The following is a 17,963-nucleotide window of genomic DNA, read 5'->3' as shown; positions in this document are numbered from 1 at the left end:
AATTTAAAAATTTCTTCAGCCGCGCCCAGGCAACACCGCACGGTTTTATCACGATTAATCTTCATGATCCGCGTAGTAGGTATCGAATTGGTCTTGATCAAATTTATTCATGAGACTTGCAGCCAAATCCTTTGTGCAAAAACGACACCAGAATAAATTTCCCCCCCCCCAAAATCCTTGTCCGGAATCATTGAATTTGCACACAAAAAATTGCAGTCGGGAGTGAATTTACGCAAATTAATTTTCGTGGGAAGGCTTATTTTTGAAATCTGAGGCTTCTACGGAGAAAGTTCTCGTAGGAAGCTTTATTTGGTCTGGAACCACTGGTCTGTAGAACTTCCCTGCTGCTCCACCCATTCCCACCATGATTTGTGCATGTAATTCAGCTGGTTTAGCCCAGTACTTGAAGTGCTTAGCACTTTAAATATACTAATTTTATATTTATATACATATAATGTTTAAAATAAAAACTACACATTCTAATTTTAAAACCAGTGCAATAGGAAATACATATATTAAGTTTTGGCCTAACTTGCTTTGGAAGACACCTTCATATAATAAACATATGTTCATAATGTTCACTTATCCCCAATGAAAATTTGTCTCTAAATGTCCTTTATTCAGTAAACATCTGTTAAACACGAACATTATTCCTTAGTTCACAGATGTTCGTAAAACAAACATCCCATCCTAACACTTACTCTTGCATCTCACCAGTGTAGCCCAATTTTTTTTGACAGTTAACTATTCAATAGATAACCCTAACCCTAACCCTGTTCAATAGATAATCCTAACCCTAACCCTAACCCTATTCAATAGATAACCCTAACCCTATTCAATAGATAACCCTAACCCTATTCAATAGATAACCCTAACCCTATTCAATAGATAATGACCAATTTCTACAAGGTCTCATTACTTCACAAGTTCACATAGCACTAATCTTTTGTATGGAACACTAAGTCATGACCATATGAGCTGTAATATAAACAGATTACTGGCAATGTATATAAAGGACACCTGTCTATTATGGACAATGATGTGTTCTTGAGCAAGGCACATTTCTGTAGTTGCATGGCCTATCAATGGCTGACTTTGCTGTCTCAAAAAGTCTTCTTTTTATGTAAGTAACTGTCAAAACTTCCCTTTACAATCTCGTTGGAAATTCTCAGAAAAATCTCTTTGGATATTATCCCCTGTGTGTCCTAGTGTGTGGAATAGGCTTAACATGCTGCATATGTTGTACAAGTCAAATTATGGAGACAGGCTGCGGTGACACTGTTAAGTGTGACTGGAAGATTCTGGGTTGAAATCCTTCCATTGCATCAGCGCAAGTTGTACTTGGGTGTGTCCTTAGGAACCAAGTTCAGCTTTAATGAAACTCCATTGTACACAAGATTTACGAAACAAGTTATGATTTGTATGCATCAGCATGACTCTAATGGGACAGATACTGTTAACCTGGTCTAACCGTCCAGTTATTGCATATAGGTACATTTTCAGACATGGTGTTTCATAAAACATTTCTAGTTATTGCATATAGGTACATTTTCAGACATGGTGTTTCATAAAACATTTCTAGTTATTGCATATAGGTACATTTTCAGACATGGTGTTTCATAAAACATTTCTAGTTATTGCATATAGGTACATTTTCAGACATGGTGTTTCATAAAACATTTCTAGTTATTGCATATAGGTACATTTTCAGACATGGTGTTTCATAAAACATTTCTAGTTATTGCATATAGGTACATTTTCAGACATGGTGTTTCATAAAACATTTCTAGTTATTGCATATAGGTACATTTTCAGACATGGTGTTTCATAAAACATTTCTAGTTATTGCATATAGGTACATTTTCAGACATGGTGTTTCATAAAACATTTCTAGTTATTGCATATAGGTACATTTTCAGACATGGTGTTTCATAAAACATTTCTAGTTCCATTTCTAAAAGCCTTATGTTTAGCTTTACCTTTGACAGATAGACAAATAGATTCTTTAACAACAAAGATTTCTTGTAAGCCCACTGTTGAGATGGCAAATCTGAAAGTAAGATACATTTTAATCCAATGTGCTTCACTGAACATGCACCCCAAATTACACAGCACACTCATGAGCCAATATGGCTGCTGCAGTTTTATTAGATTTAAGCTAATACTGGGCTAGAAGATAATTTTATCAGCTATTTATTAGGGCAGCAGAGGAGATAATTGGAAAGACTACATCCATTCATCTGCTAGTTTTAGCCTTCAAATTGAATTCTGTGATAATATGTTGTATTAGAGAAAGTCAAAGGAAGCCTTAATATTTGAATATTCAAGGTCAGAAACAAAATGGTGCCAATACTGATGCTAATGCCAGTTTGTCGGATTTCTGTTTGTATAGCCAGTAATTCTTAACCCTGTTTCCAGACTGCCAGATTTCTGTTTGTATAGCCAGTAATTCTTAACCCTGTTTCCAGACTGCCAGATTTCTGTTTGTATAGCCAATAATTCTTAACCCTGTTTCCAGACTGCCAGATTTCTGTTTGTGTAGCCAGTAATTCTTAACCCTGTTTCCAGACTGCCAGATTTCTGTTTGTATTGCCAGTAATTCTTAACCCTGTTTCCAGACTGCCAGATTTCTGATTGTATTGCCAGTAATTCTTAACCCTGTTTCCAGATTGCCAGATTTCTGTTTGTATTGCCAGTAGTTCTTAACCCTGTTTCCAGACTGCCAGATTTCTGTTTGTATAGCCAGTAATTCTTAACCCTGTTTCCAGGCTGCCATATTTCTTTTTGTATAGCCAATAATTCTTAACCCTGTTTCCAGACTGCCAGATTTCTGTTTGTATAGCCAGTAATTCTTAACCCTTTTTCCAGACTGCCAGATTTCTGTTTGTGTAGCCAGTAATTCTTAACCCTGTTTCCAGACTGCCAGATTTCTGATTGTATAGCCAATAATTCTTAACCCAGTTTCCAGTCTGTCCTATTTCTGTTTGTATAGCCAGTAATTCTTAACCCTATTTCCAGACTGCCAGATTTCTGATTGTATAGCCAGTAATTCTTAACCCTGTTTCCAGACTGCCAGATTTCTGTTTGTATAGCCAGTAATTCTTAACCCTATTTCCAGACTGCCAGATTTCTGTTTGTATAGCCAGTAATTCTTAACCCTGTTTCCAGACTGCCAGATTTCTGATTGTATAGCCAGTAATTCTTAACCCTGTTTCTAGTCTGCCAGATTTCTGTTTGTGTAGCCAGTAATTCTTAACCCTGTTTCCAGACTGCCAGATTTCTGATTGTATAGCCAGTAATTCTTAACCCTGTTTCCAGACTGCCAGATTTCTGTTTGTATTGCCAGTAATTCTTAACCCTGTTTCCAGACTGCCAGATTTCTGTTTGTGTAGCCAGTAATTCTTAACCCTGTTTCCAGACTGCCAGATTTCTGATTGTATAGCCAGTAATTCTTAACCCTGTTTCCAGACTGCCAGATTTCTGATTGTATAGCCAGTAATTCTTAACCCTGTTTCTAGTCTGCCAGATTTCTGTTTGTGTAGCCAGTAATTCTTAACCCTGTTTCCAGACTGCCAGATTTCTGATTGTATAGCCAGTAATTCTTAACCCTGTTTCCAGTCTGCCAGATTTCTGTTTGTATTGCCAGTAATTCTTAACCCTGTTTCCAGACTGCCAGATTTCTGTTTGTATAGCCACTAATTCTTAACCCTATTTCCAGACTTCATTTCTCAGACATGGATGACTTGCCAATTGAAAATTATCTGTCCACCGAAGAATCGTTTTACATTCATTTCTGAATATTGGTGCACAGGATAGAAAACAAGCTGGATGAGGGATGTAGCATTGATAAGATGGGCTTCAAGCTTGAGTTTCACTTTTTCGTATTTGTTCATTTTAAGCTTTCAGTTTGATCAGAAGTGAGTTGGGTTCATTTACACTGTTGATTAGTTTGATTAACTGCAAAGCTGAATTGCAACTTTTGAAAAATTAATCCAGTAGAACTTACATTATTGAATGACAGCAGTTGTAGGTACATACATATTCGCTAGGCAAGGTTCCGATATGTCAGCCTTAATACTACACCTTACATTATTGAATGACAGCAGTTGTAGGTACATGTACATACATATTTGCTAGGCAAGGTTCCGATATGTCAACCTTAATACTACACCTTACATTATTGAATGACAGCAGTTGTAGGTACATACATATTTGCTAGGCAAGGTTCCGATATGTCAACCTTAATACTACACCTTACATTATTGAATGACAGCAGTTGTAGGTACATGTACATACATATTCGCTAGGCAAGGTTCCGATATGTCAACCTTAATACTACACCTTACATTATTGAATGACAGCAGTTGTAGGTACATGTACATACATATTTGCTAGGCAAGGTTCCGATATGTCAACCTTAATACTACACCTTACATTATTGAATGACAGCAGTTGTAGGTACATACATATTTGCTAGGCAAGGTTCCGATATGTCAACCTTAATACTACACCTTACATTATTGAATGACAGCAGTTGTAGGTACATGTACATACATATTCGCTAGGCAAGGTTCCGATATGTCAACCTTAATACTACACCTTACATTATTGAATGACAGCAGTTGTAGGTACATACATATTCGCCAGGCAAGGTTCCGATATGTCAGTTTTAATACTACATCTTGGCAGATTGATTTGATATTTCATTACTTTGTACTAGCAACATTTATTGGATTTCGTGAGTCCCTTAGTATGTAATACCAACTAACTAATTGAATAGTGTCTGTGGTAAGGGTAGATAGCTGGCAGAGTGTCATTGTAAAGCCTTGTTTTCAGTGAAAACAATAAATTTCAGAGTGATAAATTTCGCAGACCCAAAGCACAGGAATATTGGATCGATTTGCCAAGATATAGATAGGTTCACATATCTGAACTGAAGATGAGGTACATAAAGGTACATAATCCAGACCAGTCTCATTTTTTCTTTATTTAATAACCAAGTTATCTTCAAGACTTAAATAAAGTCGGTGTCTTCAACGAGTCCTGGTGGTCAGCAAATACTTGGACCAGTCCTGTTGGTTAGTGATTTACTGGTGCTGTATTTATGACTTTGTGACTGACATTGGATTCACAGCTTTCTTCATAAAGTTGTTAAATCATTCAGATTAAAGAATGGCTCAAAAAAGGGTCAGATTCTCGGTCTGTGATGTTTTTAAAAGAAAGGCGCTTTTACTCTGAAATGTTACTTACAGCTAAATAAAATTTTAGTTTAACATTTTCCTTGTGATATTTTTCTGTTATCATCACTATAATGTCATAATTTTATATAGGTGATGCTCAGTATATATTTTAGATGAGTTCCTGTTATTATGGTGTAAATCGAAATTGACATAAACTAAAAGTAATTTAAATGCACAATGTCAGCTGCTTGTCAGTCACAGTACATGGCACCAGCAATTGCGTAAAAATGAGTACAATGGTGCAAATTCAGTGTTATTTCTTAATTATAAATGGTGTTAATACGAAAACACGTAAATCAAGTTGGCGTAAATTGAGTATCACCTGTACAACATTGTACATTAGGTGACTGTTACAGAGTGTAAATGACAAAATAGAAGTTGAAAAGTTTTATCTTTACAGGTAGTTCCCAAAGACTACAAAACTATGGCTGCCTTGTCCAAAGCTATTGCCAGAAATGTCCTATTCTCCCATCTAGATGACAATGAAAGAAGGTAGGCAAAATGTGATTTATTTGATTGTTATAACATGTATTTTCTCCATTGTAATGTTTTGTAACCATGTTATAAGCAGTAAGTCATAATTTTACATTCCCCATTAGTGTAGATGGTAGAGTGTGGGACTTGTGATGCAAAGTCATGGGTACAGTATCAATAAAGGCATGCCTCTGTGTGTTGTTGGTAAAGGAAATTTGCTCTCATTTTATAAGTAAGACAACCAAACAACCAGTCAACTTGTATTAGTGTAGAAAGTTTAGAAAAAATTCAGCTTCTGCCATTTGACTATGGAAAGAGTAATAAACATAATTTCAAACAGTACAAGTTTCCTTTCAGTCAGTACAAGTTCTTGTCAGTCAGTAATTTGTTCTATGTCAAGTAATATCTTTTACCTGACATAATTTTAAACAGTACAAGTTTCTTGTCAGTCAGTACAAGTTTCTTGTCAGTCAGTACAAATTTCTTGTCAGTCACTAATGTTTTATTTCAAGTAATATCTTTTACCTGACATAATTTCAAACAGTACAAGTTTCTTGTCAGTCAGTACAAGTTTCTTGTCAGTCAGTACAAATTTCTTGTCAGTCACTAATGTTTTATTTCAAGTAATATCTTTTACCTGACATAATTTCAAACAGTACAAGTTTCTTGTCAGTCAGTAATATGTTCTATTTCAAATAATATCTTTTACCTAACATTTGAAAATAATTGACTCTTCGTTTCTTTGAATGCAATTTGTTTGTTAGTTTCGATCTCAGAATGGGTACTAAATTTGTTTTTTCATTCAGTGTGGAAAGTTTCTCACATGAATGTAATCAGAAATCATGGGGTGGGTGGGGGATTTTGAGAATTGTTGTAACAAATATTGTAAGATTGATAGTAGTATGTTGTTATTGTTGTTACTGCATTTAGTAGATTTGTTTTTGTGTACAACACACTTTTAAATTAATGCAGGGAAGTGTATCAGAATGTCAGCCTGTAAACTGATGTTATGATTTCTTCGAATTGTGTTTATGCAAGGTGACTCTCAATTTGGTCCATTTTATACATCCCTATGTCCATCCGTATGTTTGACCTGGCTTAGCTAGCACGATTAAGCTAGACTCACTAGACAGAGACAGATTAAATTTGGTAGGCAAGTTGTACACTAGACTGACTAGACAGGGACAAATTAAATTTGGTAGGCAAGTTGTACACTAGACTGACTAGACAGGGACAAATTAAATTTGGTAGGCAAGTTGTACACTAGACTCACTAGACCAAGACAAATTAAATTTGGTTCACAAGTTTCCATTTAAATGTGGAGACCTGAACAGACTTTCCTGAATGATATTTGGTATTTTTGGAGCTAGGCATTTAAAATGCAAACCTTTTAGCAGATTTTAGTTATGCAATAAAGGACTGGGGCAAGATGCTTAACTTTATCAGCATGTGTCTGTTCATATATTTAAAACTCAGTATTTTTTGCACAATTTGAATATTCTTTCATCTTTTGAAAGTTTTCATTCTGGACTTAGCTTACTTACACATTTTGTAATTCATTCATTGCACTTCAGAAGGTGGAATTGCCTACTGTGGCAAAACTTTCCCTATTTTAATACATGTATATGCTAAACTTTGGAGTATTTCTGGCAGATTTTTCAAGGACATGGGGGCAGTTATTTTGACCACATTTGTGCTTAGATCATGCACAGTTTCCACAACTACAGCTTGTAAAAAGAATTTAACCACAGTACATGAAAGTAGCTTAGAGGTATGACTAAATTCCATCCATTGCGCATGTTGCTAATGTAAATGCTTCACCCAACATCTGTCACTCTGTCAGAAGTAAGTAATATTTGTGGAGTGCTCTCTATTGCACATGGGCCAATGATGGCAGATCAGACGGGATTGATGACATATACTAGAAATTTCTAGAATAGGAGGATGGTGCATCTAGCATGGACAATGTTTTTCCATTGCATCTAGCATGGACAAGGTTTTTCCACTGCATCTAGCATGGACTAGGTTTTTCCATTTCAGAAAGAGTAAGCTAAGCAATAGAGACAAGTATTGAAATATTGTTTTCCCCCTCTAAGAAAACAACTGTATTTTAAAAAATAACTTGTTAATACGACTTTATGGGGCAGGAGGTAGTAGCCTACTGCCGAGCTCTGTAGCATCATGGTCATGCATGATACACTAAAATGGATGGTATTGTAGAAAGGTAGACAGATGTAGCTCTACAATGATACCAAATAATCTGGACGTTCTACTTGCACTACAAAATACAGATAGAAAAACCTCATTTTTTGGACCCGACTTTTTTTAATGCAAAATTCGCCCATGGTCAGAATCCCATTTTGTGTCCGGATTTTAGACTTTTTGGTCTCAGATCTAAGGCACACCAGTACGAACTGCAAACAAACAGATGAGCCTTTGCAAAAAGTAGGATAAGATGGGCATTTGGAATAAAGAGTGGTCTCCATACAAAAATAATGGTTCCGTTTAGCAAAAAAAAAAAAAAAAAGAAAAGTCAAACTTTTACCCTTCTGCTCATGCGTGAGTCAAATAGCCAATGAAAAATGATGTTTCTAACACAACTAGGCAGTATGTTATTGAAAGATGACCGGGGATTTGGTGTTTTCGAGTCTATTCAGAAATAGCTTTCAAAATGTGTTTCCTACTCGATTTTTAAGCAAAAATGACAGAAAGCTCCAGGGGTTAATGTGTTAAATAGCCCACATTTGCAATTAAAATGATTTGTAAGTTATAACTAGAGAAAAGTTTAAAGAATTCATGTTTTGTTCTAATGTAGATTTTGCTCCAGGAAAAACACATTTCTTGTAAAAACATATTTATGTTTATAAATCGATTGGTAGAGACTTATTTATAAAAACTATGCCACAGTTGAAATGTGTCAGTTATTGGAAACAGGTTTGATAGTATTATTGCAAAGTTGAACCACTCCGGTGACCTAGTGGTTAGAGCATCTGCCTCAGATGTGGGAGGTTGTGGGTTTGATCCCCGGATGAGTCATACCAAAAACTTACAAAAATGGCACTAACAGCAGCCTCACTTGGTGCTCAGCATTAAGAGGTTAGTGTTAGGACTGGTCGGCCTGGTGTCAGGATAATGTGACTAGACAGGACATCATGCTACGTGTCTGTGGCATGATGCCCCAGTGCTAGACATCACTGTAAACTGCCACACTGCAGAGATCTTAGCGATATGACTGAAAAATTGTTAAAGCTACATTAAAAATCCAAATCACACACACACACACACATTGCCAAGTTGACAGGTTTGATGTGTTTGGTAAAACAGACTTTGATAGTATTATTGCCAAGTTTAAGTGCTTTAGACAGCTCTCATTTGTATGTTCTCTCATGTAGTTTGCATTATTTAATGGCATTTCATATATTCATTGCCATTGATCACAAATTTTTTTGAGTGTATTTTTTATTTCTAGCTCTTAACACATTAACCCCTAGCAACGAGTTAACGTGGCAGGAGGTAGGAGCCTACTGCTGAGCTCAGTAGCGTCATGGTCATGCATGATACACTAAAGTGGATGGTATTATAGAAAGTTAGACAGATGTAGCTCTACAATGATACCAAATAATCTGGAAGTTCTACTTGCACTACAAAATACAGATAGAAAAAAAACTCATTTTTTGGACCCAACTTTTTTTAATGCAAAATTCGCCCATGGTCAGAATCCCATTTTGTGTCCGGATTTTAGACTTTTTGGTCTCAGATCTAAGGCACACCAGTATGAACTGCAAACAGACAGATGAACCTTTGCAAAAAGTAGGATAAGATGGGCATTTGGAATAAAGAGTGGTCTCGAAACAAAAATAATGGCTCCGTTTAGCAACAAAAAAAGAGTACTCCAACTTTTACTTTTCTGCTCATGTGCGAGCCAAATAGCCAATGCAAAACAATGTTTCTTGCACAACTAGGCAGTACACGTATGTTATTGAAAGATCACCTGGGATTTGGTGTTTTCGGATCTATTCAGAAATAGCTTTCAAAATGTGTTTCCTTCTGAAACACTTCCAGATTTAATTACCATGGATACAGAAACAATTGGTCTAAGAAACAGCAACCTGTGAATTACAATTTAAATTCATGTGAAAGACGTAACTCTGAAGACAGCAAATGAAAGCTTCATCTGTCAACTTAACTTTTACTGATTTTGGTTGGCTTAAGTTCTTGGCAAGAGACTATGCATGTTAATTTTCCTTTTATCTTTGGTAAGACTTTTTTTGTGAGACTATTGTAAATTTGTTGCAGTTGACAGCATATTAGCTTGGGAGATTATTTGCATAGGCTGTGTTGTTACAATGCTGCATAACCCTGCTTTACGAAATGGTAAAACTGTTATGGTATGTTAAGTAGGTGATTGATATCAGGCACACTTTGATCGCTTGCTTATCTTTCTGAAACCCCTGCATGGATTTTATTCATACTTGGGATGAATCATTATGAAGTTAGGACATATTTTTTTGTAACCTGTTCACTCAATCCTTTGACCTTGGGGTCAAGGTCACACATTGTACAGCAATGCTTTGATCATGGGCTTTATATGCAGGCCCTGACCTTGTTAATGTATTGATCTCTTTTTTAGACTATGCATTATCCACACATTACTCCCTGGTGTGTAGTTCAAAATGTTCAAAGTATCTCATTAAACTTGGTACCCATGTTACTCTAGTGGTCCAAATATGCTTTTTGCTCTTTAAATTCTTCCTTTTAAACATTTTTTTCTCGATCCATCCATACATCCATCCATCTATTATTTTGACCTTCATTTCTAAAATATTACTCTCAAACCCCATTTTCTGGTATCAAATCCACTGATTATCCACACCTGTTTCAGGGCAAAACTCAAACCTGTTTCAGATATCTCATAAATTTTGGAACATATATTAATCTTTTGGTGTAGTAGGGCTTTTTTGATTCCCATATTTCTTCACTTTAAAGATTTTTAATTTTTTCATCAGTCTGTTTGCCCATCTATTCATTATCCACACCTTAGTTTCATATCTCTATGAAATTTGATAAACTTATTAGACCAGTGATGTAGATGTTCCCATAGCTCATGTGAGTTCTAGAATTGAGTGTAATGGACCATGTTGTATTTTCAGTATTTTATATAGATGGGGCAGGAGGTTATGACACTCATGCTTTGCTAGCAGTTGTGGCATACTTGTTTTCCAGATGCATACAAGTATTGTATCTATATGGTGAATGTAACTTTGTTATACACATACACACAAAGACCCATTATGGATAATACATTGCTTTCTTATTTTTTTACAGTGATATATTTGATGCCATGTTTCCGGTGCACAGACATGCTGGAGAAACTATTATACAGCAAGGTAAGGCCAAACGTATTTCCTTGTTGGCTCATTTTTTGTCATCTTTTACAATGATTGCTTTTGAGTTTGAAGTTTGATTCAATGACTGAAATCTGGATTGATGTGAATTCCATGAAGCAAATATTAGGTATGAATCAGAAGGTACCTTTGTTAAGAATCCACTCCCAATTAGAGACACTCTTTTTATCCAGACAATGTGTTTTCTGAATAAAAACATTCAGTATCAAAATGCATAAGGTGTAATACTTAGAAATTTTAATTAGAACAAAATGGGAAAATTAAATTATACTGAGATATAGTTTGATGATAATTTCATTGAACCTGTACTACCCTTAGGGATCAAATGGGATGATGCATAGGACTCATGACTGGTCTGTCTTTAGAGACTTCGTGGGATACAAGATGAGAGAAAGGGTGGGTAGGTGGGCACATGGTCCCTAAGGGTGCAACAGGTTCGATGAAATTGTCATCAAACTTCAGTTTGGTAAGTATCGTTTAAATTTCCAGTTTCATTGAACCCTTGATACCCTAAGGGACCCCATGAGATATTTTTTGTGTATCCTGTGACAGAAGTAAATAGGGTAAAAAGGCAAATCACTCTACTTCACAAATCATGAGAATTTATTATGCAAATGCAACTGAACACAATGAATGCATTTACTAAATTTAATAACATCGGGTTGGAGCTGATCCAAATGGGTTTGCACAGAATGACAACCAAATGGGTTTGCACAGAATGACAAGTCTGATAAGATAGGATTCTGTTGGAAATATAGTAGCCAGATACCTTGTCTGAAAAGTAACACTAGTGAATGCCAATCATGTGCTTTGTAGTTTAAGATATCAGTCTTGGTGACAGCAGCTTACAGGGTGGATTTTAGCTGTCTTGAAATAGTGTCTGTCCCTTTTCACTGCCCAAAATGGGCATGGAAACAAACACACAGTTTTGGTTTCATTGCTCTTAATTCTGTTTTTCCGCAAAATATCACCAGGAGTGACTGTACAAAGACATGTAAGCTGCAATGCAAATTTTGCCCACAAGATCATCTGCACTTGATTGCTTAAGATCACCTGTTATAAAGACGACTTTGTTCTGATATACATATAAAATGATAAGATGTAAAAAAATGAATAAGGGTTTATTCTCTTGAGCTAGAAGCAATGCCAGAATCAAAACCAATGTGTACAAGGGAAAGTTCAAGGAAAGGTTACAAACCAGTGAAAGCAATTTAAGTATCTTGTCACATTATTAATATATGATGTGACTATATTCATGGGTAGATTCAATCTCTGGTTAAACACTCCTGTCCTGAAACATGCAAGCAATGGGTGGTGCTAATAATTTGAACCATCTGACAAAACTAGAAATGTTCTAATAGCAAATATGGCTGTATTGGTAAGACAGTGTCAGGAAACTGATGGAGTTCCCAGAGTTTCTGTGCTGGAGCCTTTACTGTTACTTTTTAATGTCACTGAAATAGCAGACAACTTTAGCTTGCTTCTGATGCTGTTTACTGATGACACTTCAATTGCAACTTCTTCTACAGATCCTACACAAGTACAAAGGATTATAAACAGTGATCTTGACAAATCTAATGCATGGGCAAATAACATAACACTTCAGAAACAGAAATTCTATTGATCGCATGCAGGCAAACTGACTTCCAAATTGCTCTTTTCACAATATGTATTTACTTCTTGATAAAAATGAGAGATACTTCAGACTAACATTATGCTAAATGGATTGATCATATCAGTATAATCATAAGCATGTAAGTAATGATGTTGGGTTAGGGTTAACATGCTAAATGAATTGATCATATCAGTATAATCATAAGCATGTAAATAATGATGTTGGGTTAGGGTTAACATGCTAAATGAATTGATCATATCAATATAATCATAAGCTTGTAAATATTGATGTTGGGTTAGGGTTAACATGCTAAATGGATTGATCATATCAATATAATCATAAGCATGTAAGTAATGATGTTGGGTTAGGGTTAACATGCTAAATGGATTGATCATATCAATATAATCATAAGCTTGTAAGTAATGATGTTGGGTTAGGGTTAACATGCTAAATGAATTGATCATATCAATATAATCATAAGCTTGTAAGTAATGATGTTGGGTTAGGGTTAACATGCTAAATGAATTGATCATATCAGTATAATCATAAGCATGTAAGTAATGATGTTGGGTTAGGGTTAACATGCTAAATGGATTGATCATATCAATATAATCATAAGCATGTAAGTAATGATGTTGGGTTAGGGTTAACATGCTAAATGAATTGATCATATCAATATAATCATAAGCATGTAAGTAATGATGTTGGGTTAGGGTTAACATGCTAAATGGATTGATCATATCAATATAATCATAAGCTTGTAAGTAATGATGTTGGGTTAGGGTTAACATGCTAAATGAATTGATCATATCAATATAATCATAAGCATGTAAGTAATGATGTTGGGTTAGGGTTAACATGCTAAATGAATTGATCATATCAATATAATCATAAGCATGTAAGTAATGATGTTGGGTTAGGGTTAACATGCTAAATGGATTGATCATATCAATATAATCATAAGCATGTAAGTAATGATGTTGGGTTAGGGTTAACATGCTAAATGAATTGATCATATCAGTATAATCATAAGCATGTAAATATTGATGTTGCATGACTAAACACTTTTCACAAGACAAGTTTGGCCAAACTTTATATACTATTCATATTTTCAGTTTTAGAATATGTTTCTCACATGTAGAACAAGTGTTATATTGAAGATTTGGACAGATTAGAGGGGAAAAAATTGTTGGAAGCTGGTATTGGTCTTGAGAACTTTTTATGCAGAAACTGGTTGCTGAATTCTTTATCAAGAAAGGAAGAAGGGATCATGCATATTATATATGATTATAAACACTCAAGTACCTAACTAAAGTGGCCTTATGAGGCATCTTTGTAACTCCCAAAGGCCTTATGAGGCATCTATGTAACTCCCAGAGACCTTATGAGGCATCTATGTAACTCCCAGAGGCCTTATAAGGCATCTATGTAATTCCCAGAGGCCTTATAAGGCATCTATGTAACTCCCAGAGGCCTTATAAGGCATCTATGTAACTCCCAGAGGTCTTATGAGGCATCTATGTAACTCCCAAAGGCCTTATGAGGCATCTATGTAACTCCCAAAGGCCTTATGAGGCATCTGTGTAACTCCCAAAGGCCTTATGAGGCATCTGTGTAACTCCCAGAGGCCTTATAAGGCATCTATGTAACTCCCAGAGGCCTTATGAGGCATCTAACTCCCAGAGGTCTTATGAGGCATCTATATAACTCCCAGAGGCCTTATGAGGTATCTCCGTAACTCCCAAAGGCCTTATGAGGCATCTTCGTAACTCCCAAAGCATCATATCATCTACCAATCTTTGTTTTGTTTTTCTCATGTCCTTTCTCCCATGTCTTTGGGACTGTCCCTGAAGATGTCTGAAAGCTCATAATCATTAAATCTTTGAAAACATTTAATTCGACTAATGGGTCTATCACCATATTGCCAAAAGTCCCCATAATATCCTATGTTAAATTTGGACCCTCATATTGTCCCTACCCTCATATTGTCCCTACCCTCATAATGTCCCTACCCTCATATTGTCCCTACCCTCATAATGTCCCTACCCTCATATTGTCCCTACCCTCATATAGTTCCTACCCTCATAATGTCCCTACCCTCATATAGTCCCTACCCTCATATTGTCCCTACCCTCATATAGTCCCTACCCTCATATTGCCCCTACCCTCATATTGTCCCCATCCTCATATTGTCCCTACCCTCATATAGTCCCTACCCTCATATTGTCCCTACCCTCATATAGTCCCTACCCTCATATTGTCCCTACCCTCATATAGTCCCTACCCTCATATTGCCCCCTCCAATATGTTCTTTAAAAGGTGAATTTAGTTAACTCCCCAATATGTACCAGTGGCATTGACAGTGAAGATGCTGAGCACTTTATTGCCTCTTAAATTTAATACCCAAAGATCTTTCAGTCTAACAGACACATTGTGTAAATCTGAATTTTATAGTAACATTTGATGTTGAAATAAGAAAATAAACCAATTTTATATACTCTGAAATGTTTAGAGCATGGTAACACCAAATATTTTGTTCCATGGTATACTGCAGTATGTCCAAACATATCACAATATACACCATGGTATACTGCAGTATGTCCAAACATACCACAATATGCACCATGGTATACTGCAATTATATTAAGCACCAACAATTTCATTTTCTGGGGATAGAGGCCTGGGAATTGTTAAAAATGTTAAACTTTCTTGTAGGTGAGAAAAATCTTACTTTGATTGATAGCAAGATAACACCATGTTATATTTATGATATTTGAAGAAAAAGAAATGAATTTTCTTGAGATCAAAGATTAGTTCCCTCCAAACCCCCCCCCCATAAAATTAAATGGACAAAAACTTACAGTAGATTGAATTTTCATCATATGTATGTTAATTGCTGTATAGATAGTCTTCTAAACACTGTAACTAAAGTGGGATGATTACGTTTACACTATAGCTGAAACCCTCTAAAACATATTGACATCACACTGCTTGTTTATAAAAAGAGAAAGTAGTAACATTGAAGTCTACACATTTTTAGAAACGCTATTATTGTAAGAGAAAGGGAAGCTCTGAATGGGATGTCAACACCAGGCTTAGATATTTATCAGAGTGGGCTAGTAACACACTGATTCAGCAAATTAGAAGTTATGTTAAAGTCAAACAAAAACTCACAGGATGGTTCTGGGTCTTACAAAAGAATGTATCAACTTATCACATTAGCAAACAAATAACTTTAAATTTTCTAAAACTTGGATTAGGCTCAAATATCTTTCACAACACCCCTTTGGGTTGCTATGATGGCATATCTTTCACAACACCCCTTAGGGTTGCTATGATGGCATATCTTTCACAACACCCCTTTGGGTTGCTATGATGGCATATCTTTCACAACACCCCTTAGGGTTGCTATGATGGCATATCTTTCACAACACCCCTTTGGGTTGCTATGATGGCATATCTTTCACAACACCCCTTTGGGTTGCTATGATGGCATATCTTTCACAACACCCCTTTGGGTTGCTATGATGGCATATCTTTCACAACACCCCTTAGGGTTGCTATGATGGCATATCTTTCACAACACCCCTTTGGGTTGCTATGATGGCATATCTTTCACAACACCCCTTTGGGTTGCTATGATGGCATATCTTTCACAACACCCCTTTGGGTTGCCATGATGGCATATCTTTCACAACACCCCTTTGGGTTGCTATGATGGCATACATGATACATACTGTACATGTGTTTCAAGGTTCATATAATTGTATTTGTAATAATCCAGATTAATTTGTGACAAATACATCTATGTTGTAACCCATTATCATTTTTATACCTTATTGGCTTTAACATGCTGAGGAAGCACTTTTCTCTGGGACACACTGAGGCATCTGCCCCAGGCTGGCCTAGGCTTGTACTGAACCTGCCCCAGGCTGGCCTAGGCTTGTATTGAACCTGCCCCAGGCTGGCCTATGCTTGTATTGAACCTGCAGCCCTTAGAGGGAGAGAAGTTCATGTTGGATGTGGGATGTCAGACAGCTTCATATTGTTTAAATATAAACACAGAGGGAGAGATCCTTGTCTTAAATACCGTATTGAAGCCTTACAGCAACTTTAATATTAACCAAGAGGGAGAGATCTTTGTGCTAAATACTGCATTGAAGCCAAAAGCAACATTAATGAAAGTCTTGGTACATCCCCAAAAAATCAGTTTGCAAGTCTGAAATATGGTAATGTAGTGAGTGATTATTTGTCTTCAGTATAGTAATAAAGTTTTTTGTTGTAATTGACTTTGGGTTTTACTTTTTCATTTGTTTTAGCTTAGCTGGGATTTGACAATAAATGGTCTCAGTGGTCTGTGGGAAGTTGGCATCAGAAGGAAATATTGCTTTATAATGATCTGGTTCATTTGTTGTCTACTGAAGATTTTCAAAGTCTCAGACAATAATGTCATTTGCATTAGGTTTACTCCTTCATCTAAATCACTCACTATCTGAAAGCGAATATCTAGTGTGAATTCACTTTAAATCATGGGGTTTGAATTTGTGTGGATTTCATTAGCTGCCACAGGCCATGAACTAAAGGACCAATAATGTACATTGTGAAGGCAGTAGGGCATGACCTTTTTCACTGTGATCCACTGTGAAGATGATAGGTCATGACTTTAAAGAACTAATGGATATGTGATTTATTGTGAAGGCAGTAGGGCATGACTTTATATAACTTTACATGGGGTAATACCTTTTGTCCAGGAGTTATGATGTCAGTAAAAGTTATCAAAGATTAATTTGTAAGCTTTTAGAAAACAGCAAAGACATTTTTTTAATTATATCAAATTTTTGTATTTAAAAGCAATGAAATTTTTTGCCGTTTTAATACACACCCTTGATGTGTGTTACTTAGATTTGGAGGTAGGGGTCATAGGACCTGTCCTTGGGGTCCTGCATGCAAAACTGCAGAGAGGCGGAGAATTGATTCAGCATGATATTTACCTTATAACAGTTACATTTTATCTTCAGTGCCAGTGAAATGTTTGTTGTTGTTTGCATCTTAATCTTTAAATGTATCTATATGTATTGTAACTAAGGTTGTGTATCTTGATATGTGGCATATTGTAACTAAGGTTGTGTGTCATGAAGCATGGCATATTGTAACTAAGGTTGTGTGTCATGATACATATCATTTTGTAACTAAGGTTGTGTATCATGATACATATCATTTTGTAACTAA

General features: G+C 36.0%; 1 protein-coding gene across 2 annotated transcripts in view; it reads left to right on the top strand.

The window, feature by feature from the left end:
- The window catches only part of LOC149802465 (cAMP-dependent protein kinase regulatory subunit-like), a 255,972-nt gene that overhangs the window by 151,602 nt on the left and 86,407 nt on the right, over positions 1 to 17,963 (top strand). For both annotated transcript variants that reach the window (XR_016420033.1, XM_089951712.1), the window contains exons 3-4: positions 5,641 to 5,732; positions 11,040 to 11,101. Coding sequence is in view for 1 of the 2 variants with exons in the window: in XM_089951712.1 (XP_089807838.1) it covers positions 5,641 to 5,732; positions 11,040 to 11,101 (154 nt within the window). In the remaining variant the exon portion in view is untranslated. The remainder of the gene's footprint in view (positions 1 to 5,640; positions 5,733 to 11,039; positions 11,102 to 17,963) is intronic.

This window comes from Sinohyriopsis cumingii, chromosome 3 (genome assembly GCF_028554795.1).
Source record: "Sinohyriopsis cumingii isolate HCF-2022 chromosome 3, ASM2855479v2, whole genome shotgun sequence".
NCBI classification, from domain to species: domain Eukaryota; kingdom Metazoa; phylum Mollusca; class Bivalvia; order Unionida; family Unionidae; genus Sinohyriopsis; species Sinohyriopsis cumingii.
Note: the sequence above shows the minus strand (reverse complement) of the source record. Positions and strands in the feature narration are given on the sequence as shown.